Source organism: Chelmon rostratus, chromosome 17 (assembly GCF_017976325.1).
Source record: "Chelmon rostratus isolate fCheRos1 chromosome 17, fCheRos1.pri, whole genome shotgun sequence".
Lineage (NCBI taxonomy): Eukaryota > Metazoa > Chordata > Actinopteri > Chaetodontiformes > Chaetodontidae > Chelmon > Chelmon rostratus.
Window position 1 is genome coordinate 2,974,866 of NC_055674.1, and position 22,007 is coordinate 2,996,872.

At 41.2% G+C, this 22,007-nt stretch overlaps 1 protein-coding gene across 1 annotated transcript in view; it reads right to left on the reverse strand.

The window, feature by feature from the left end:
* Positions 1-1,413: 1,413 nt before the first annotated feature.
* Positions 1,414-22,007, reverse strand: part of si:ch73-281f12.4 (RA_Radil_like and Myo5p-like_CBD_Rasip1 domain-containing protein) — a 29,277-nt gene continuing 8,683 nt past the window's right edge. Inside the window, exons 5-16 of the mRNA XM_041957763.1 lie at positions 21,123-21,818; positions 20,842-20,879; positions 19,154-19,323; positions 18,924-19,036; positions 14,656-14,875; positions 14,130-14,302; positions 10,890-11,034; positions 9,417-9,592; positions 8,917-9,301; positions 4,872-4,993; positions 3,411-3,550; positions 1,414-3,321 (exon numbers count right to left, since the gene is read on the reverse strand). Of these exons, the coding sequence (XP_041813697.1) occupies positions 3,219-3,321; positions 3,411-3,550; positions 4,872-4,993; positions 8,917-9,301; positions 9,417-9,592; positions 10,890-11,034; positions 14,130-14,302; positions 14,656-14,875; positions 18,924-19,036; positions 19,154-19,323; positions 20,842-20,879; positions 21,123-21,818 (2,481 nt within the window). The 3' untranslated portion in view covers positions 1,414-3,218. The remainder of the gene's footprint in view (positions 3,322-3,410; positions 3,551-4,871; positions 4,994-8,916; positions 9,302-9,416; positions 9,593-10,889; positions 11,035-14,129; positions 14,303-14,655; positions 14,876-18,923; positions 19,037-19,153; positions 19,324-20,841; positions 20,880-21,122; positions 21,819-22,007) is intronic.

The window sequence follows — 22,007 nt, forward strand, 5'->3', positions numbered from 1 at the left end:
AAATGTAAATCCCAGAACAAGATCATGAAATGGATTCTGTGTGATCCAAAGTCAGATTTTAACTTTCACCAACAGGTTTGTCCGTCTGAGAGTCAGACTGATCCCCTTCGACTACGCTGCAGCCCATCCAGGAAACTTCGAGGTGGTTTTATTGAGCAGCAGCAGAGTCTTCAGTCTGATCAGGATGATCCAGGACCAGGTCAGGATCCAGACCTCCAGGCTGGAGGTTTTCCAGACCAAAGTCCCCACAGAGGAGGCCCGTCTGCCCCCAGAGAGCTCCCTGGAGGAGTGTGGCTTTAAAGGAGGGCCAGAGGAAACTCCTCCAGAGGACACTGTGTACTACGACTACAGACCTCTGTTTACAGACTGTCCCATTCTCAACTGTGACCACTACTTCAGGTCAACATCAGACTCTGCTGCCATCAGGACAGGCCGCCGTCCATAAGTGACATAACTGTGTGTTAGCCGTGCTAGCTGCAAGGCAATGTTGGTCAGTCCGCCACTTTAATCCAGACTGAAATATCTTAACAACTATGGGGTGGATTGCAATGAAATTTGGTTTAGACATTCATGTGCCCCTCAGGAGGAACTGTAATAACCTTGGGTTTAGTTTATCTAGCGCCACCATGAGGCTGAAAACGAATGACATTCAGCCTTGATTGTGCTCTGCGCTCATTTTTTTTAGTTTATTAACAAAAACTAGTTACTGCAGCTGACAGATAATTGGTGGAGTAAGAAGAACAATATTTCCCTCTGAAATGTAGTGAAGTAGAAGTATACAGTAGCATAAAATCAAAGTACCTCAAAATTGTACAGTAGTTGAGTATATGTACTCAGTTACTTTCCACCAATGATAACCAACAATTAAGGCCTGAGCATTGAAAACCTGCAGTGAAAGAACATAAAGTTGAACAATGAGGAATGTTTTCTGACAGAAAGCTGCAGGGGAGAGTCACACTCAGCACCTCTGGGCCTGTTTACACTAATTATACTCTCAGATGTGTGTTCACATTTAGAAAACAGGGTGCAACGTGTTCAAATGTTCATACCGATATAAAACTGGGTTTTAATGGTGGCCTCAGGGGGCTACAGCGGCTGAGCTGTGGAGCTTGTGTTGGAGTCAGTGGAAAGTGCTTGGCTGGTGGAAACCACAGTGCAGCTATAAACAGCTGCTGGTGGCAGCCGCTAAAGCGTGCCATGCAGCCGCCACACCCAGCAGCTTCCCTGCTGCTCCACCCTGCCAGACTTTCAGATTCCAGCTGCAGAGTTAATTCACTCCAAAACTGCTGCTGCTTCATTTGTTCAGCCACTGACACACACACACACACACACACACTCACACACAGTACAAGAGAAGACACAATAACCAGAAAGCATCCAGAGTGTAACACTAACAAAAGTGCAGCATTTTCAAAGTCAAAATATTTTTTATTCCATAGTTTCAAAAATACTGCGCAATATAAATATTACAAAACTGAATACTTTTTGTGTCCATATACTTGAACTTAAACACTGTTTACATTTGGGATGAAAACACAGACAGACTTCAGATGAGGGCTGCAGCAGCAGTATGTCATTCTACAGTGTTAAACATATTTAAACATATCTGCTTTGACTTTTTGGGAAATACACTTCTTTACTTTCTTGCTGGCTTTCTATAGCCAGCAAATGGTTAGCTTAGCTTAACATAAAGACTGGAAAGAGACAACACAGAATTAATTAGAGGTTCATTACGAGCGAGCTTTATAGGTGCTGGTAGGTACATTTTGAAGCAGGCAGGCTGTTTCCCTCTGTTTCCAGTCTTTATGCTAAGCTAATCTAACTGGCTGTATATTTAAGAGACAGCCATGAGAGTGGTATCAATCTTCTCATCAAACTATTTCCCAAAATGTTGAACTTTTCCTTTAATTTAGCTGCTGTATACTAACTGTACTACTATGCTCTGTACATATTTGTGTGAATGTTGATGCAATAAAACAAAGTAAATAGAACTGACAAACCGACACAGAGGAGTGTTCTTTTAGTTGTAACAGAATATGTTTGGCGTTATTTTATGAGGGTTTTTGAAGCTGAGGAGTTTGAACCTGCAGTCCAACACTATCATTCATTTGTCGTATTTGTCTCCACCTGACAAATCGAAGTTTGTCTCTTTTAGTTTTTGGTCTCCAAAAACTCCTGAGGGAAATATCTGACTGATATTGATTATAGCCACTTTATAGGCAACCGTGTTATGCTTCAGCTTGTTTAAAAGCACAAAAAAACACATAAATCGCAGATTAAGAGCTTTTTACCTGGCGAAGATTCCTGTTGTTTAACATGGACATTTATTGTTAACCACACTCGACCTGCTGTTGCAACAGGGTGAAACTTTTCATGTACAGCCTATCATGCAATATAAAAATGGAAATGTTACAATGGAAAGACTGTACGAGGCTGCAAAGGCCGCAGTGAAAATGCCAAACTGCTAAAACGCAAAGAAAGTCATGAAAGTCTTCTTCCATCCAGCCTCAAGAAAACATCTCCCAGTAGGTTCAGATAACTCTGCTTGTTTTCCTCGTTTTGGAAATGTTATATAAATGTGTTCAAAAGACAGAATGTTAACAAATACATTTGCATTGGATTTTTTTTTTTACTTGTGCAAAGAAATGTGATTTCATGACTCCCTAACAAATGACAGTGAGATGGAGGTTTTGCAGTGTAAAATGTGCGGTTTCACAGTTTTGAAAATAGCCACAAAAGCCATAATTTCCCAATAATTCCAGTTAATGCCAGAAACGAATCAGGTCTTGGTCCTGGAGCAGCTCGGTGGTGTTCTTCAGACAGAATACTGAGTACTCAGACACTCAAATGGATGTTTCAGCTATTTTCCTCACCGCTGAACCCTCATGGTTTATGAGTATATGAGGAGCACAGCCTGACAGTTTGTTTATAGGCCTGAAAGAAGCTGGGATAGCAAAATGAGCTTTTAAAAACCATCCGTCTGCCAGAAAATGCCCACAGTCTGCACTGATGAGCACAATGAGTCAGCCTCGTTGCTTGGGTTGATTGTCTCAATGCTCTTTAAGCAGAAAACAGCTCTACTTCATAAGTTTGAGAGGAGAAGCAGGAAGTGTGTTTTCCTTTGGTCAGACATACTGACTTTGGATGTCTCAGGAAGGATGAACCAAACATCCTCCGGTATTCCCAATTGCACTTCATTGTCCACCACAGCTCCCCCTTCAGCATTTAGTCGTAGCCGAGCCCTTGTTGCTCGTCTTTGGGTCGATCTTGGCCACCAGCAGTCTGAGCGAGTCTCCCGATGATCGAATCAGTTCTCTTCCACTGAGATGAAAACACAGACAACGAGCTGTAAGCACACAGTGACAGGCAGAGGAGATCAGGCCGTGTACTGTGTGTACTTCATTACTTACATGTTATACTCCATCCCGACCAGGCTGATGCCATTAACAGCCAGGACACGATCGCCCGTTCTCAGTTTCTGACAGTGAGCTGCAGGAGAGTCGGGAACCACCGACTTCACGTAAATGCCGCTCATCCTCAGCTGTGTTTTCTGTATGACGATAAAACAGCAAAGTAAAAGATTACCGACCGCGATAGAGGCATTACAGTGACACACAGCCGGTATGAACGCTGAAATCTTTATTTTCAGTCATGCTACCAGAGTGACTGACGGTCGCTCCACCACCAGACTGAAATAACTAACTACTGGACGGACTGCCATGAAATTTTCTACAAATACTCATGGTCCACAGAGGAGGAATCTTAAAAAGTGGTGATCTTCGGACCTTTCATCTACCGCCATCACTAAGTTGTCCAAAAATTTGGTTTATGAACAAATACATAACATACAGTATTAAATACTGTGTTTTTATTTGGTTAGAGAAGCTGGCTTGTGACTGGAGGGTCACTGGACCTGAGGGCTAACTCTGGGTGGCCCCTCAACCCCAACTACTCACTGACCAGTACATCAGACTGGTTGTACTTGTTAACCTTAACAAATTGTGCTTAATTTGTTATGGTTAACAAATCATAGTTGGAATATAATTATAGTTTATTGTTCTATAAACTGCATAGTAAAATTCACTTACCTTATTATATCTGTTATGGAACTTAAAATAAAATGTCTGTCAGGTATTCATAAATTACATAATTTATAGAGAATGTGAAATTCATTACTGAATAATCTGCAAATTGTTTTCTCTAATAAATTGCCATTTAGTCAATAAAAAGTTAGGAAATACCAAAAACCAACAAAAGATATATTCAGTTTACTATCATGAAAGCTAAAAAAAGAGCAATTATTCAGATTTGAGATGCTGAAACATTTGACATTTTTACAATTGATCATGATCAAAATAGTTTCTGTGGACCAACTAATTCTGCATTTGACATATTTTATATATACTGTATTTAATATGTATTTTAAATATCCAAATATCTGTGCTCAGATAGTGTATAAAGGTTGTAATATGTGGTCATCATTAAGCTTTTGTTAACTGATGAGCTGCCTTCTCATGAACATACATCACAGTGCCATCAGCTCTCGTCCATGAGAGACTGGACTGCAGAGCTCCTCATCAGTCAGAAAGAACATTTAGTGGGATTAGATGTGTAGTTTCAGTCTGTTGAGTTAAAATCCCTGCAGTTCACAGTCTGATCTGATTAGTCTTCAACATGGGATCTGAGCAGCTACACCACATTTTTTTCTGTGTCCTGATTAAATTGTGTGAAAACAGAAAAGCTGATTTGAGACAATCCAGATAAGAGCTGGCCTGTCAAATTCATTTTACTCTACTTGTACTTCTGAAAAGAAGGAGAATAAGAAGGAGAGGATGTGTGTTGGAGGAGGAAGAATGAAGAAGTCCTCATACCGTTCCATCCACGAGCGCCAGGCCGAGACCATGAGGTCCTCTGTGGAGCTCCACCGTGAATACTTCCTCTCTGTCTTCTTCTTCTTCCACATTCTCTGTCTTCCACTCTGCACATCCACTGGCTGGACAGACAGAAGGAGAAAACATTAAAACAAAGTCAAATAACAGACAGGTCCTGCTGGATCTGGAACCAGAAGAGTGCTGGACCACTGCTTTTCACAACTCCCAAACCTGGTTAGCCTGTATTAAAACTACATGTTAAAAATATCAGATTATGAGTTTGGTAAACTATGTTTGGAGAAAAGTTCAGTCAGGATGAGCTTGTCTCAGCTCATCTTATGCCTTTAACATTGAATTTCTGCTCTTTCTTCCTGCTCCTCCTCCTTCCAGGGAGATTTAACTCCTTGGACTTGAACCACCTGCAGGTTTCCTCCACCACCAGCAGTGTCCAGCCTCCAGAAGCTCCATGTCCTGTCCTCTGAAGACAGGGCCACCAAGTCTTACTCTGTCACTAATCTCAATGAATATTTTTATACACTTAAAATTATCCACCTTAATGACTTGATTGACCTGTTTTTCTTTTTTAACAGGACAATAGACAAATATTAGATGATGTGTTGAAAGCCTTAAATGATCTGCTGAGCTGCATGAGATCAGACCTGTTAGCCGGAGCGCTGGGAACTGAATGTGGACAGGTTAGTGTGATGCGTTGCTGTAACGGGGACTTCCTGTCTTCGTCTGGCTCATGTGGGACGTCCTGTCACAACACTAATACAGCAACAGTAGCATTCCCAAAAAACCCTGTTCCCACCCCTGCATCTCCTGCTCCCCCTGCTTTCCCCCCGCCTTTTCCCAACATGCAGCCTGTCTGCCCCCCACGCAGGACCTGCCCAGAACAATGCCGCTCCCGATTAAGATTCCACGCACCAACCCAACTGTAAATTCCCATGACAGATCGGCCACTGCTCTTTTCTCTCCTGACATCACCACCTCTCTGTAATTCTTGGGGCCAGATTAAAGGATTACCAAACTTTCAAAATAACATGAGCCGTTAGCCAAAACCACAGAGGTAGATATACTGGGGGCCAAGGTACGGCTCTGCATGGTGGGATGATATACAGAGTTCTCATCGGGACATTTCCTTAACTTAATCCATGATATGAATGTGATTTTCATGACAGATCAATTTGTGTAAAAAAAAAAAAGATTGATTTACTGCAATAGCTGAAAAAATCATTGGTTAAAAAATCAATTACTCATGAGGCACAAACAAAGGCCACAGTTTTCCTGCTCTTATGTTTATAGTGTTTAATTTCCTTTAATCAATAAGATGATTATTTTCTTCATTATTTGATTAATAGTTAAGTCTATAAAGCATTAGAAATCAGGGGAAAACGCAAAAGCTCGTCAAAACATGAAATTTACTATGGTGTAGACAAGGAAAAGAGGAAAATAGCTGCAGATTAATTTTCTACCAGCTAATCAGTTAATCTACTAAACTCTATGTAATAATAGTATAAACTGTGCATCTTGAGGAAGTATTAAACTATTGCTAATTAGGACAGACATTCATACAGAGATGGTGCCAGATGGTTTAGGTTCAATGTAATCCTCAAAGCCTTTAAACAAATGACTTTTATCAAAGCAACGAACAGAGAAAACATAATACATCAAGTAACCAATGAGAGTAAAGGCATCTGATTAAGATCAACAAAATCCTTCTGCTTAAACCCTTTTAGTAACAGCACACAACCACAGTGGGGGGTCTGCGAGGCAGCGCATTAACACAGGTTGAACCTCTTAAATTCAAACACAATCACATGTGACGAGAAGTGTTTCTGAAGGTCTGGTTCAGATCTGAGGGGAGGCAGAGAGCATCTGGACCAACCAGGCCCCTCTCTCCTGAATCCACCACATAAAAGAAATCAGCATATAAAGTATATCTTTAATGTTTCTTTAGACCTGTGCACCTATTGGATCAAGTTTTACTTATGTTTTGGCAGTGATAACAGCCCCCTTCATTCATGTTATCCAGAGGTGTGAATTTTTGGCTCACACTGACAACATATGAAACAGGAAACTGACATAATTTCCTCTTGAAGGCTGATAAACAATTGACACATGCTCTCCTTTTCATGTTTATGTCAAATGTCAAAACATCCTCTTAAATGTCAAAACGTGTTCTTAATGTCTCGTTTCTCCGAATGAAGTTAAGGGGAAAAAGCTAGATCCAATCAACACTAATATTAAGAAGCTAGGCTAACTAGCTTCCATTTTCTCAGTGAAATACAAACTTAACAGCATGATGGGTCCAAAATGGGACCATAAACTGTGACTGCGAGGTGCTCTGTTGCATAGACTTTCTGGTTGTTGCTATTAGCGTGATTCAGTTTGTTTCCACAGATATTTGTGAAATCATTTTAGTTCAGAAGAAGAAGAAGCAGAGTTCAAATTTCAGCTTAAAACTGAAGTAGTCCACTCTCATGCTGACTCCCCCTCACTCCTACAGATGACCTCATGACAGAGGCGTCCAAAAACAATAGGGGTGGGAGAGGAAGCACTCTTTCCTGCACGTTGAACCCACCCTGCACAGCCTTTCCACTTGAAATTCTTGACCTGCAGAGCGAGTAAAAGATGAAGGGAGGGCTGAGGCGCTTCACCTCTTTTATGTTGGGGGCGCCTTCATGTGGACCTGGAACCTCCAGGGACAAATATACAGCCGGTCCATGAGGTCAAGTCACTAAATACTTTCCTTAATAGATGTTGTCAGTCAGAGGAGGTGACCTCATTCCAGGCGTTATTAACAGGGGACAAGGTTAGAAGCGAAGTGGTCATATTCTCAGTGACAGAGCTGTGAGTCATGTGAATCAAAACCTGCTGCGTGTAAGTGAAGCCATGAATGACCCTTTGAGATGCTGTAGGTTTGTCATCATGTGTGTTGGTAGCGTGGTTTATTCTAGTTCACACCTACATTCTCTTAAAGCGGGGTTGGAGTCATGAGCATGCCAAACCAGAAGACGACTATATAAAACTTAACCTAAATCCATGTTGGCCAATAAGAAGCCTGAATAAAATATATTACTTGTAGGCTACCTGCTATTAAGAGGACCGAACACTGTATCACGCCTTCGCCATTGTAGGATTTGGAATTTTGCAGCTAGGTCTTGTCCTGAACCAGCAACGTTGGCAGCGGGGTCTCTAGCTTGTTAGCAAGGTTAGCAACAACACTATTTGGTCACATTTGCCAATGCACAAAATCTCCTCATGTAAACAAGGAGACAACAGCACACACCCTAATGTCATGAGCCAAACACTCAGTTTTTCCTGTCTACATGTCTTCGCAAACTAAGTTTCCTACCTTCACCCAGGAGTTTTCCAAAGTCCTGAGTTCAGTGACCTAAAACTGTCAGGCATGTTTATTTAAAATGTAAACTCTGATATTTAATATGTTTTCAAAGGTATACACTAGGACTATTTTCATTGTTGATTTATCAGGTGATTTTTAGCCGTGCTAGCTGTGTGGCTCTAGGAATGGCAATGTCTGTCCGTCCAACACTTTGGTCCCCACTGAAATATCTCAACAAATGCTGGATGTTCATGTGATTATGTAGAAACATTAATGATCCCCAGATGATGAATGAATCCTATTGATTTGGTGATCCTATGACTTTTGCAGCAAAACTGATGACGACCAAATATCTGCCAAACTGTCAACATCAGCATGGTAGCTTTGTCATTTTTGAGCATGTTAGCATGATGTTAGCATTTAGCTCAATGCTACAGAAACACAGCAAAATACAGCTCATATTGACCTAAAAGACGATGTGACTTCCATGATGGCCGCCTGAGGCTCTGTTTCATTACCTGAGAGCCGTCTGTCAGCAGCAGGTCTCTGCCTGCTCATCCTTCTGAGAGGGGAAGTATTTCACACCTTTACCTTTCACACCCAAGCAATGAAGTATGGATTTTGATGGAACTTTTTTGATTATAATTGGAAAAAAACTATAATGTGCTTAATTAACTTTTTTGATTGTTTTTAAGTTACCTTTCTTTTGCTGGCGGGCACCCTCCTGCAAATCCGCCTCCAGCTCGGCCAGCTCCATACCCTGCGGGGTATTGGGTGGCGTCAGCAGGCAGGACGGGTCCAGTGCCAGGCTCTTGTGGTAGACCAGGTCAGCCTGTCCTGGGAGGGTGTTCTGCAGCTCCAGACTCTTCAGCTTCTGGGTCAGGACTGCCTCACAGCTGCTCAGGTCACCATGAGATCCTCGGGCCTGAGTCGGCTCTGCAGGGGAGGTACGGTCGAGGTCTGTCTCAGGGGAGAGGCAGGTAACCGGGTCACAGACCACCTGATGGGCAGGATCCTGGAAGACTCTGACGGAAGGTGAGGTCGCAGACTGGCTGTCTTTGGTTGTCCCCTTGAGAGTCTGAGTCTGAGGAATATAAAGTCAATCAATAACAGATGTAGAAACATCAAGGTGTCTCATTTCCTGACTGCCACCGGCTTCTCGTTGTGTTAATGAGCTCTAGGGTCAGAGAGCTTGTTACCTGTTCCTCCACATCATCTTGGGTTTCACTGAGGGGGAGCCGGCGTATGAACTCCTGCAGATGACTGAGCTGTTCAAACAGAGCAGGCTCCACGATGGGTTTCCCCAGCTCCAGGTGAAACGTGCTGCTGGGCAGGATGAGCGGCGGGTGATTGTCGAAACTCTCCAGGATGTCGCCTGCAGGAAGAGAGAAAGGCCTGCCATGATCCATCACAATAACCCGAACTTCATTACAGCTTTCTAATCAAATTCAACCTTGTAACTTTAAGTAAAGCTGCTGCATTTGGGTCAACACCTGACTGATGCCACTGTTTAGTGGATAGTGTTTTACACAGCGGGGTGCAGTCAATCTGACAGGTGAAAACAGGTGAGAGCGTGGTGGCGGCTGCCCTGCTGTGAAAGGTGGATTTGAGACATAGCTGAAGCTGATTGGTGGAGACAGACTGACAGGACAGGATTACTGCAGAGGTAAACACAGACTGAGGCCGAGGCTTCCACGTACGGTGTGCGGTGTACTTCTAGTTGTAACTACAACATGAAGTTGAGCATAGTGATTTTTTGTGAAAAAATCTATTTTTTAAAGGAGTAAACTATAAATTAAAGTTCAAAATTATTTTCATCCTCATATCTATGGAGTCCCAAGTTCTTTCAATATTATATAAATAAAGACATTATTCAGTAAATGAACATGAACAAATTGTCGGAGGTTTAATAATTTCTTCAATTATTTTACTATTTACTGGTTCATTTATAAATTTTAGCAATTTATTTATGTGAGTTTTTACTTCATAATATCTTTTTTAAAACAGCTCAGGTTGTTATACTTGTTGAGTTGTGTTTTTATCATGACGTCGTGTGCAGTCAAGCATGCCCACTGTCAAGTTTGAACATGCAAGCTACACAATAGCTTGTTCTGAACTCTGCTGGAAGAGGAGTCTGGTTACTGCAGTTTACAGTAAACACACTCGTCTTGTGGCCAGGACAGCTCAGAAAAAGCTTTCAGGAATAGAAAAACAGAAAACTGTGCAGAAGGTACTTTCATAATGTAAATATATATTTCTTTTCATAAAAACTGAAACTAAAAAGTTTTGCACATGTAATTGTCTACATGTTTTACACTGTCAGAGCTAATGGTGACTAATCATTTATTTTCTATTTAGAGTATATTGTTATCTTATTCAAATCCATGCAGATGCTATAATGATTCTATCCAGAAAGAGAGATAGATGGGTCTCAAGCTGCAACTAGCTGTTATTCTCATTATTGGCAATTATTCTTTCAATAAATCAATTAATTCTTTACTGTTGTTTACTGTTATTGTTTACTTCATCAGGAATCTAAAATCTAAAAATGCGAAATTCACAATGAAAAGCTGGAACCAGCGAATTTTGGGTTGAAAAATGACTAATAGAAATCATTGACTGTGTTTCTGATGATTAAACGTTTCATCTTTGGGACGGTCTGTGGCACTCACCTGTCCTGACAGCGTCCTCAACATCATCCGGTGATGGGGTCCATCCAGTGGGACAGGCTTTACCAGAGCTGTACTCCCTCAGCATGTGGTGAAGCTGAGCTGGGTTCAGGGCAGCAAACTCAGTCCTGAGAGAAGCCCAGGACGCCTGGAAAGATATAAAACGACAACATACACACAGAACTTTGAGAAGACGTGAAGCAAATTTATTATAAAAACCTTAATTTTTAAGTGCAGGATTGTAAAAGTGATCCACTGTTGGTTTGATCTTAAGAAGGAGCTACAAAAGCACTTTGTAGTCATTGTGAGAATGACAGAGTGGGAGAAACAAGTATTTTCCCATCATGTTTGTTTCCACATAAGGAAACAAAGTTATTGCTGCTCTCTCATTTGCATGCAAAGTATTTTAAACCAATTATATGACTGAGTAAATAGTTTTTGTCCCTGTCATCCCAGGACCAGATGTCTCGTTCTTGTTCTGTGCAGCACAGGAAATTAAATCAATCATTATTTCTCCACCTCTCAGGTTGCAGTGAATGTCCTTAACATGAAATATGACCGTCTCCTTGCAGCAGCTCTCACTCAGGTACACTTGAGAAAGATAACACTTGATCTTCAGATGACTACAGAAAGTATCTAAGGAAACAGGTGAGTCATTTGGCAGCGACATTCATGTGATTATTTCAGCACAAACATTACAAACATTACATCGTTCATTCAGTCTGTCTGAATTGGTGGAAGTGAGACTTTTCCCAGACATTCCGGGGCCACAACAGAAACCATAAGTTAAATGTTGTTGTGTCCCTGCCCTTCTCTTATAACACAGACGCCACTCTGAGCTCAACAGAAGGTGAAGTTTGAAAGCTGCTTATAAACAGCAGAAATGTAAAAACGTCCCTGCTTGTTTTGTCTGAGATTTAATGTTTGGCAACTATATTCTCCTAAAATAAATCCTCAGAAGTTGTGTTCTCTATGACTGCTGGCAAAACAAACGACGCCACATCCTCCAGTGTAATTTACAGCTCTGCCAGTGAGCCACTTCAGTTCTTAAAAGCCCAGAACTCCAGATGGAAAACTAAAAATCTGTGGAGGGTGTGTGCTCTGTTGCGGCACCCACAAACGTGACCTCATGCCAGGGCAGGAATACATAAAACCACCAGCTTCCTAGCAACCATCCAATCCTATGAACAGACAGGACGCAGCCTTCAACAGCTGTGTCACGGGTGGGCTGGTGCCGTGTTTGTGCCCCAGCGATGTTTCAAGCCGGCACCACGACTCTGAGTCATACACTGAACACAGGTGTCAACCTCCGAGAGTAAAATAAGGCCTCATACAACAGATGCAGTTAGTCGATCCCAATGACACAGCACAGGATCATATCAACTTTAGCCAGCTGAAGTATCTTAAATCATATTGTCAATCATAGAAACTGTCTTCCATACCCCTGATTCCCAACCAGGGGTACTTATCTAAATCAACTGAGCTCAATTTAAGTAAATTCATTGACATATTTGTGTTAAGGAGGAAAATAAAAAGCCACATGGGATTACAAATTGAATTATCTTTAACCAGTAAGATGCCTAAATGCCGGAGACAGCGGAAACACATTAACAGTTAAGAAAGTGGCCATGTGTGAAAATTAGTTAGCAAGCAAGCAGATGTTTAAATAGTTATGTAAAGTAAAAAAATGACAGTTTTGGCATACAGTAGTTTGCTAAAACTAATGAAAAAACTTGAAACTGATAAATGTGATGGAGAAACAGTTGAAAATGTTATATAAAGGTGATGGATACACAGTTACAATTGTTAGCTAAAAGTAATGGATAAACAGCTTCAGTTGTTGATTATAGATAAATGGTTATATGCTTGTTTTATGCAATGTAGTGTGTGAACTACACCCAGTTAGGGTTAGTGTTAATCCGTTATAAGAACATAAGAACATTTGAGTGGTGCAGATAAAGGGGGAGTTGAGGTCATGTGATAAGGTTGTCCGGTTAAAAAAGGTTGGGAACTACTGTTCTGCATGAAGATATTTAAAGACCTTTCGGGAAAATATTGCACAAGAACATGTAAATATAAACTCTAAACCAATCATCGCCTCATCCATACCAATGTCTTTCTGTCCTTAACTAACCTTACCTTTGGTTTACAGTATACAGTTATACTGCATATAACATATAGAGCTAGGCGGTAATATATAGTAGATTAAAACAGCATTTTTTATGAAAGCAACAGTAGCACATGGCTACGTCACCACCAAAACACTCAGCAGCATCCACCTCATTATCTTTCCAGGTACAACAAACCTGTGAATCAGGAAGAGGTTTGTATTTTTAACCTTTTGTTCCATCTTTGTTCCTTATCTGCCATACCTGAGTAATTTTATGTGGCGGTTTCCTTTTATGACTCATCTTTAATACCAAGCCAAGTGAGAGCTCAGCTTCCTTCTGAGGAACAAAGTGTAAACAAGATTTGAATGGGTAACTAAGAGAGCGGTGTACTTAAGGAGGGATTAAATGTTAAGTTGGCAAGCTACCACCGCACAGCAAAGACTTAAAGCAGGTAAAAGCAAATATAAAGCTGTTGTTCTAATGATGTACAGTATTGTGTGAGTGATTATGTAACATACACTGAAACAGAGGGTATGAAAGGCTTTAACACACCATTACTCTAATGTATTTCTGTGCCTTTGAGCATTAAAATGCCATCTGAGTTCGCATGTCACACATACTCTGGTTAAAAGGATACACTCAGGTCCATATGATTTTAAGTTAGATAAGTGATGGCCAAACCTTCACAGGCACCATGACATCATGTGTTTAGTATTTTAGTGTATTTACACTTACTCTGTTTCTGCAGGGTATTTCCTCATATCTGTTCAGTGTCAATGCCACCATGGGAGTTTAAGTGCATCTATTCTCAAGGCTACTATAACCATAAAATAACAGGCTTCCACAGGCTTGTCAGCTTTTATGGCATTACTAGATCATGATTATCATGATGTTTGGCAACAATAACAAGCTTTAGAAAAGAGTAGGACCGCAGTATGAAGGGTTACGTGAGGTTCAGATTTCCCAAAGATGGAAAGTTTGGCACCTACTATATAAAAACACATAACTAATGTTGTACTGACACCTTTGAGACAATGGAAACATTCAGGCTGACGCAGACATGACTCGACTCTGGGGGCTACACCCGCCCATGAACAGACAAACAGGAAAGGAGAAACGGATGTCCTCTGACCTGCAGGAGGGTTTCTTTGGGTGTGGCCAGCAGATTGACAGCAGCAGAAAGCTTCTGGAAGAACTCGGTAGCCAGATCGCCCAGACCGATACTCTGGATCCAGTCCATCAGCAGGTCCAGGTTGGCTCGGATCTGAACACCTCTGGACCACTGGTAGAACCCAGCGACAGATCCTGGGGAACACAGATTTCGCATTCAGTAACCAGTGAGATGGAAATTAGTGAAGACGTACATCACTTCTTATGAAATTAATGCTTTTTGTACGTGGTCATACAAAGTACTGGACATTTAAAAATCATGATTATGAAATTTGAATGATGGTGCTAGATAAAGCACTAAAATCAACTAAGTTACCACAAATATCGGCCTCATGGTGGCGCTACAGGAAAAATCAAATGAACATTAAAGACTCCTCTTGGGGCCATGAAAGTTTTCACAAACTTTCACACTACCATCCATGGAGCCTGGCTACAACAAAAGTAAAATCAGGTCTGACAGGTTTCTTAATAATGAGCTGTAGTCTTACCTCTCTCCATGAGGGCATTGAACAGCGATGCATTGATGAAGAAGAACAGGTAGGCACAGAGTTGTAATGAGATGTCTGGATGGACCTGGAAGGCAGTGAGAAGCTTCATTGCCTCCTTCAGCACCTCCAGGATGCCGCTCAGTCCATCAGGCACTCGCAGCTGACCGCTCTCTGAGAATGGATTCCCGTCCAGCAGACCGGGCAAGGCTGAATACATACTCTGTGGAGAGAGACGGTGACATTTTACATCTCTGCTGCACCGAATGCTAACTACTGAGTGATACTGACCACTGCTGCTGATGCACCATGATTCCTGATTATTTAAAGTACAGTGTAAGAAAGAAAGTAAATAGGAATACAGTGTTCTCTTGTCAGTTTAGTGGCGCTTGTATGGAACACATTGACATAATGACTCAAACAGAGGAAGGCATTCACAGAGCGTACAGGAAACTTTGTAGGAAAGCTTGTGTTTCACAGCACAAAGGGCAGCTGGGGGGGAAATTAAAAACACTGTCTTGCAGTTACTGTGCAATTTGAGTCATTTTACAAAGTAAAAACTGCGAGTACATAAGTTCCAAAACAGGGATTAAAGCAAGGATTAAAACAAAAAACAGAATTAAAACAAACATCCTGATATTTTAAGATGTGAACTTTAATGCATCACATCTATGCCTATTTTAACACATAAGCATATTAAGAATACACCAATTTAATTATTGCCATGGTTGGCTCTTCTTTGCCAGATTTATTGGGAAATCTGTTGATCAGCAGTGTTGCAAAAGCTGCATCATTTTCTGCAGCTCAGGGCAGTTTCCAGCTGCTTTCAGCTCACTGTTTTTGCCTTCACTCCTTTTAAATCCCAGTAATTATCCATGATTCCTTTATACAGAACTGTCAGCAGCAGCTTTCAGCTCGGCACCACACGATGAGGACAAAAAGTATACGATAGTCTGCCGAAGAGAGTCGTATGTCTGACAAGCCACAGCGATTCAGGAGCTGAAGCTAACCGGAAATGAAATTGCGTAGTGCATACGGTACTTACAGTGAGACTATAACTTTTGAGGGAAGAAATAACACATTCTTCATCTTAGAAATGAAAACCAGAAATGATAATGCACCATTCCCCAATTCAATACACTACAATAAATCCTTTCTTGGTCTGGTATGATGCTAATGTGAGCTAATCTTGGCAAAATTTAGGTGGATACTGATGTGTAAGAGACTAAGTGTGTTCACTGACTTCTTGACTCTTCTCTTCTTGTACTGCTGTCACACTGTGTATTTAGCAATTTTGCAGTTTTAACTGCAACTTGTGGCCAGTGGTCGCTGTTCAGTAAAGCTACATAGTGTGTCTTTAACATGCCGCCTTCATGTCATATTGGAGATACCATAATTACCGCTTTAAATAAATAGTGTTCAAATCAAAATCCAAGTTGTAATTACGACAGGGAGACTTTTTCTAGGTTTTTCTTAAGGTCTAATGTTGTATCCAACTTCGCACTTAATAATACAAAAGTGCCTCAAAACTAAACAAAAACAGACATTAGTCCAAGTCTGTTATTCAAGGTAATGAAACCCAAATAAAATCAACGTAATCTTGTTGTCTTCATTCCCTTGTGCTCAAAAAGCTGTTAATGCTGCTTTAAAAATGCTGAACCTAGCGTCTTAAAAAGGGTTATGTGTTTGAAAACATGGACTTTCATTCTTACGTACATTAAACAGGGAGAAGACAGTTGTACAAACACTGCAGAAACATCTCGCAAGCTGTTTTATTGAACCACCACCTCATTGTCAGTCCTCACACAGATCCGGCTCTTATCTCTACTCTGTCTTCTGACAGCTCTGCCATTGTTTCATATGCATGACATCACCTGCTAGGTACACATACACACAAACACACTCTCACTCACACACCATGACTAAGATAATGACCTCAGACAAACTGAAAGAGGCCATAAAGACGACAATAACCTTGCACGCATGAGGCAGCAGGTCAGCTGATAGTTAACAGTGTGGCTCAGCACATTTGAAGGTGCTGATCAGTTATCATGGACACTGACTGAAGCCAGACAGGAGAGGGTTGAACATTTTTACAGATTGAGACTGCACATCGTGTTCAAAACATTTCTGCATGGACACATCTGTATAACCTTCTATGAAACAAGTGATGCAAATAATCCCACATTTTCCTTTTTGTTCATATTCCATATTCAAATAGGTTTAGGTACATGGTAGAAAAATAATAAGTGAGGAAATCATGTCTGAAATGATGATAATGATAATGAAATGATGACCACTGAGCCATATTTCAGAGGAAATTAACAGAACAACTTTTTCCCCTCTTGACTTCCTCTTCTCCGTTGGGTGTTACGCTGATGAGTTTGTCTTCCTCTGCAGAAAAGAGACTGCAGTTCATCACTGCTAATCCTCCCTTCTTCTCCACCAGAAAAACAGTAATCAGCAAACACATAGACAATAATTCACTATCTAATTAAGAGAGATATTGTAATGTATGTTCCTGCTGTCAGTAAAGCTGGGGCTGCATGGTTAACAAGTCTCAAAAATGACAAATAAACAAGATGAAACACTGCTTCTGAAAAAGCCACATTAAAGGAATGTGCCAGCTTACACTGAAGAGAATATACTGTCCAGTAAATATCTCTTTTGTCAGTTTAGGCTGATGTGCCGCACAAGCAATAGAAATATGTCTGAGCATTCAAAACAACAGCACAGACTGTTCCTGCTTCCTTCCCTCCCTTCCTCAAACAGTCACTGTGCAGGGTGGTGTTTCTACAGTCTCTGCTGTTAACTGTCAAAGCTGCGATGTCAACTGGATTCTGCGTAAACCAGACAGCCTTTAATAAGCAAGTTTAACATGGGAAAGTCACGTAAATCCAGCCCGGGAGTGTCCTGTCAGGCTGTAAAACAGGAGGGTTGACTTTTCTGTCACAAAGCAAATCCAGATGCATTTCCAGACTCTCAAAAGTCCTCATCAAAGATTTAAGACTGACCTTAGAGTGGCATAAACTGTATCTGCAACATAGATAGACCACAATGATCAATACATTTTTAATTTGCTTCTGCTACTATCTCCTGAGGCGTACCCCAAGGCTCCACCCTGGGCTCTATTTCATTGTTCTCATACATGTTTCCACTGAGTTTTTTAGAAAATTCAGCATCCCTTATCATTGCTAAGGCACGCAGCTGTACTTCCCCTTGAAAACTAAGTGAGACAGATTTGCAGTTTGCTTCAACTACAAGCCTGATTTCTGTCTTAAGCGATAGCTTTTCCCACATTAGGTCAACAGTGGAAATAAAATCGTTGTCTTTCTTTTGGAGATCTGGAGACTGTCTTACATGCTCTTACTACTTCACATCTTGACTACTGCAACTCTCCTTTTGTGAGAGTCTAGGCTAGCTGGTCTTCCTTAGCTCACCTACAGCTGGTTCAAAATGTAGTACTGCAGTATTTGTTTTAAAGCTCTGCATGGTTTGACACCAGCCTACATCTCTGATCTCTTCAGTCCATATTGTACATCCAGACTCCTCACATCCTCTTATCAGTTACTCCAGGAACAGTTTATCTTTGCTGTCTGATCTCCTCTATCTAGCTCCACTTTCACATCCTGGTTAAACATCAACTTTTACACACTTCTTTTTGAGTTCTGTTAATTATGAATATAACAATACAATGAGTTTAAAACTGTCATTAACAATTCTTTGCCTATTTGTGTTAATTGTTTAGTAGTATTTAAAAAGTATCTGTAAAGAACTTCGATTTGACTTTCAACAACTTTCAACAAGTCATCGACGCTGCTGCAAGACTAAAAAAGACCTTCAGATGTTCTAACAGCCACATAGTGGTTCTCACCAAATCGGACATGCTGGTTTTTGTTATCAAACAAGTGAAACCTTGGGAGACAGGATTGACTTTTTGTTTATATTCCAGTCAGTGGAAAGGACACCCCGCTCACTATCTTGCAGGCCTTTCCTGCCTGAGAGTTGGTGTTTCCATTCTGTTACTGTTTTCTGTCTGGAATATGTTCAATGATAACAGAATACAGTGTTTACAGTCCAATTTCCCACTTCACATGTGACTGACACTCAGGTTTAGGAGGTTAATAGGAAGTGAAACATGTTGATGTCACTTTATGACTGTTTGTGTGTGTGTGAGTGTGTGTGTGTGTGTGTGTGCGTGTGTGTGTGTGTGTGTGTTGTAGTTTATGCTGTGTATAAAGAACATAGTATATTAAAGTGTGGTGGCCAACCTTCGTTAGATAGTAGACAGACTGTTGGAAGGTGAACATGATGACTTCCTCCAGGACTGTCATGGCTTCCTCACAGGCTGTCCGAGTGGAGGACATCTCAGAGTCCAACAGACCTGACAACACACACAAACAAATTTTAAAAACACACACTGTACAACACACAGCAGGTGTGCCAACTGTGAGCCTGACAGGGATAATAAAGTAAAAGGACACAATGTGTTTTTGTCCACCTTCGTCCTCCTGGTCCTGCCTCCAGGGCAGCAGCTGAGGGACTTCGTGTTGGATGAAGTGCAGCAGTTCGATGGAGTTGGCCATCCACAGCACCAGAGGCTGCAGACCTGGGATCAGCTCCTCCATGCTAAGCAGCTGAAGATGCTCGGGCTGCATGTCACTGGAGCTCCTGTTGTTCAAACACAGAGATTAGTGCTGAGCCAAGTCTAAAAAAGTCACAAAATGACTGTATAATGAAAAACAGAGAGATTTTTTTTGTTATAAGAGCAGTGACTTTATTGTCTTTTTCACATTTGTCACACAATTTTCATGAGTCATTAAAAAATTCAGATGTCGAAATCAGGTTGAAGCTTTTATAACATCCCGAATCGACTACTGTAACGCACTTTTCTCTGGCTAAACCAACGACAGCACTTAGAGGTCTTCTTGTGGTTGAAAACACAGCTGCCAGAGACCTTAGAAGATTTAGTTGTAAGATCATATAACAGCTGTCCTGATGTCTTTGTATTAGCTACCATAGAAGTGACGGCCGATTTCAGAATCACCCTTCTCACGTACAAGGATTTCATGTATTGACTGCTTCTTCCATCTCCTCATTACTGTAGGTACTCTATCACATCCTTTAAATTATTTGACAGTTTCCTGATTTAACAAAAAAATCTTTTTGGGGTCCTATCCCGTCAAGCTTCTCTTCTTTAGAATAAACTCCTGTTTGTACTGTTTGTTGTAAAAAGGTCATAATCTAAGATGGCATTTAAAAAATAGTGAGACAGTGTAGACATTAAGAAGAACATTTGAGTTTCATCAAAAACACTCACAGAAGTGGAAGAGTTTATCCTCAAGTTAATCTATTTTGATTTAACTTCCTCTAATATTTCTGCAAATCAGCAAAATCTAATGTAGATCTGAGGCAACTTTCCACTCCTCCTTATGAAGCCACTGTCATGTTGCTGCTTTTCCAACTGTAACACCTCAAAATGTCTGCTGTGAAAAAGTATGACCCTCCTGTCAGCATACCTTGCTTAAATTATGAGTAGAATTTATTTGTTTATTAACTGAAAGCTAATCAACAATTTTCACGATCAATTCATTGATGAACAAAGTCATTCATCAGGCAAAAAAATGCAACCACTCTCTGTTTCCAGCTCCTAAATGTGATAACTTGCTGCTTTTGCCCTGTTCTATATGATTATAAGTAAAGCGTTGATTAGCATTTTCACATTTTTTTTACTTTATTTCAAGACGAAGTAATTAATTAAAAATATAATTGATAGTTAAAATAATTAATAGCTGCAGCCGTCACTTCTGTCCTTTGAATATTCGCTCTGTCTCCCGTTCACTTGTATTGAAGCCCACACAACGGCCTTTGATTCAGACTCTGATAACTTCCTGACCTCCTGACAGGCAAAATGTCATCCGGTGACATTTGAAGACAAAGCAAAGTAGACGGTGTGCTCATGAGAAAACTCTCAGCTGCATCTACTGTCTTATAGAAAAGACTGTGGGAAATTCTCTCTTTTCACAGCCTGCATTTAAAAACCCATTGTTTTGTGAAGGAGCACATAGTTTTAAATCAGACATTAACGCCTCTCTTATTCAGGCACTAAAACTTGAGGTGTCATATAACTCTGTGGCAGGTCGTGTATTTCTGGGACATTCTGTAAATGCTTGTGGTTCGTCTACTCACGTTTCTGGCTGGATTGCTGCAAGTTCCTTTGTCTTCTCCTGAGATTGAGAACATGCAAAGAAATTATCCATTTCATACATGCTATACCAGCAAATATCAACCATCTGATGTTAATTTCATTAAGCCCTGAGGGCACATTTGATAACTTAACCTTTTTCAGTACACTCAGATAATATAGTGCTGAATATACACTTATTAATACTTTGTTCATTTGAGATTCTCTGGAACAAAAGATATCAATCACCTGATGTCAAAAAGAAAGAGCAGAGCTTCATCCTTACCCACATGACGAGCTGGATCTGGCTGGCTATCCGGAGCAGGAGCTGTCTGAAGTGTGTCAGCTGGAACGTGGAGGCTGAGTGCTGGATGCACAGGCTCAGCAGGAAAGCAGGCGTCAGCTTTGGTTCATTTCCGCTGGGGTCCAACAGATCCAAAATCTCCTGCAGAACCCTCTCCTCCTGCTCCAGCTCATAGCTTACCAAAGCCTCTGTGCCTTCCAGGTCCCTCCAACGAGGTGGTAAAGGCTTCCTCTGGAGCCTTTTGATGGTGATGGTGGAGCCACATGATAAACAAGAGGATGGCGTCTTTGTATCACAGTTCAGGCAGAGTCTGGTCATCCAGGGAGGAGTCTGGAGGGATCCTGATGTGCTGGTAGGATCCTTAAACATGAAAAGGTAGTGTTTTCCCAAGCCAACCAAGTCCCCTGGGTTCAGCTCCACCTCCTCTTTAAGAATGAAACCATTTCTGGTCACAGGAGCACCATGGAGGGGCTTCAGCATCGTCTGTGTCTTTCTGTGCTCCCCTTCGGGGGCTGGGACGCTAGAGTCCAGGCGTCTGACACAGCAGTGTTGAGGCAACACATCAGGAGCAAAGAGAAGGATGTCGACCTTTAATCTCTCCTCATCTTCTCCGTTACAGTGCTCCCTACAGCAGCCAAAAATGGTGGTGGTCCCACTCATCAGGTAGATGACGAAATCCTGCAAGACACAAAGATATTCAGTTCACATACGTCAAAGAAACACAGAAGTTAAAACTACTGGAGGTAATTTCTGGCACTTAAACAATTAATTATTATACACACACACCCACATCCACACACACACATATATATATGTGTGTGTGCCTGCGTGTGTGTGTGTGTGTATAAAGGCTAGGCATGTTTTTAA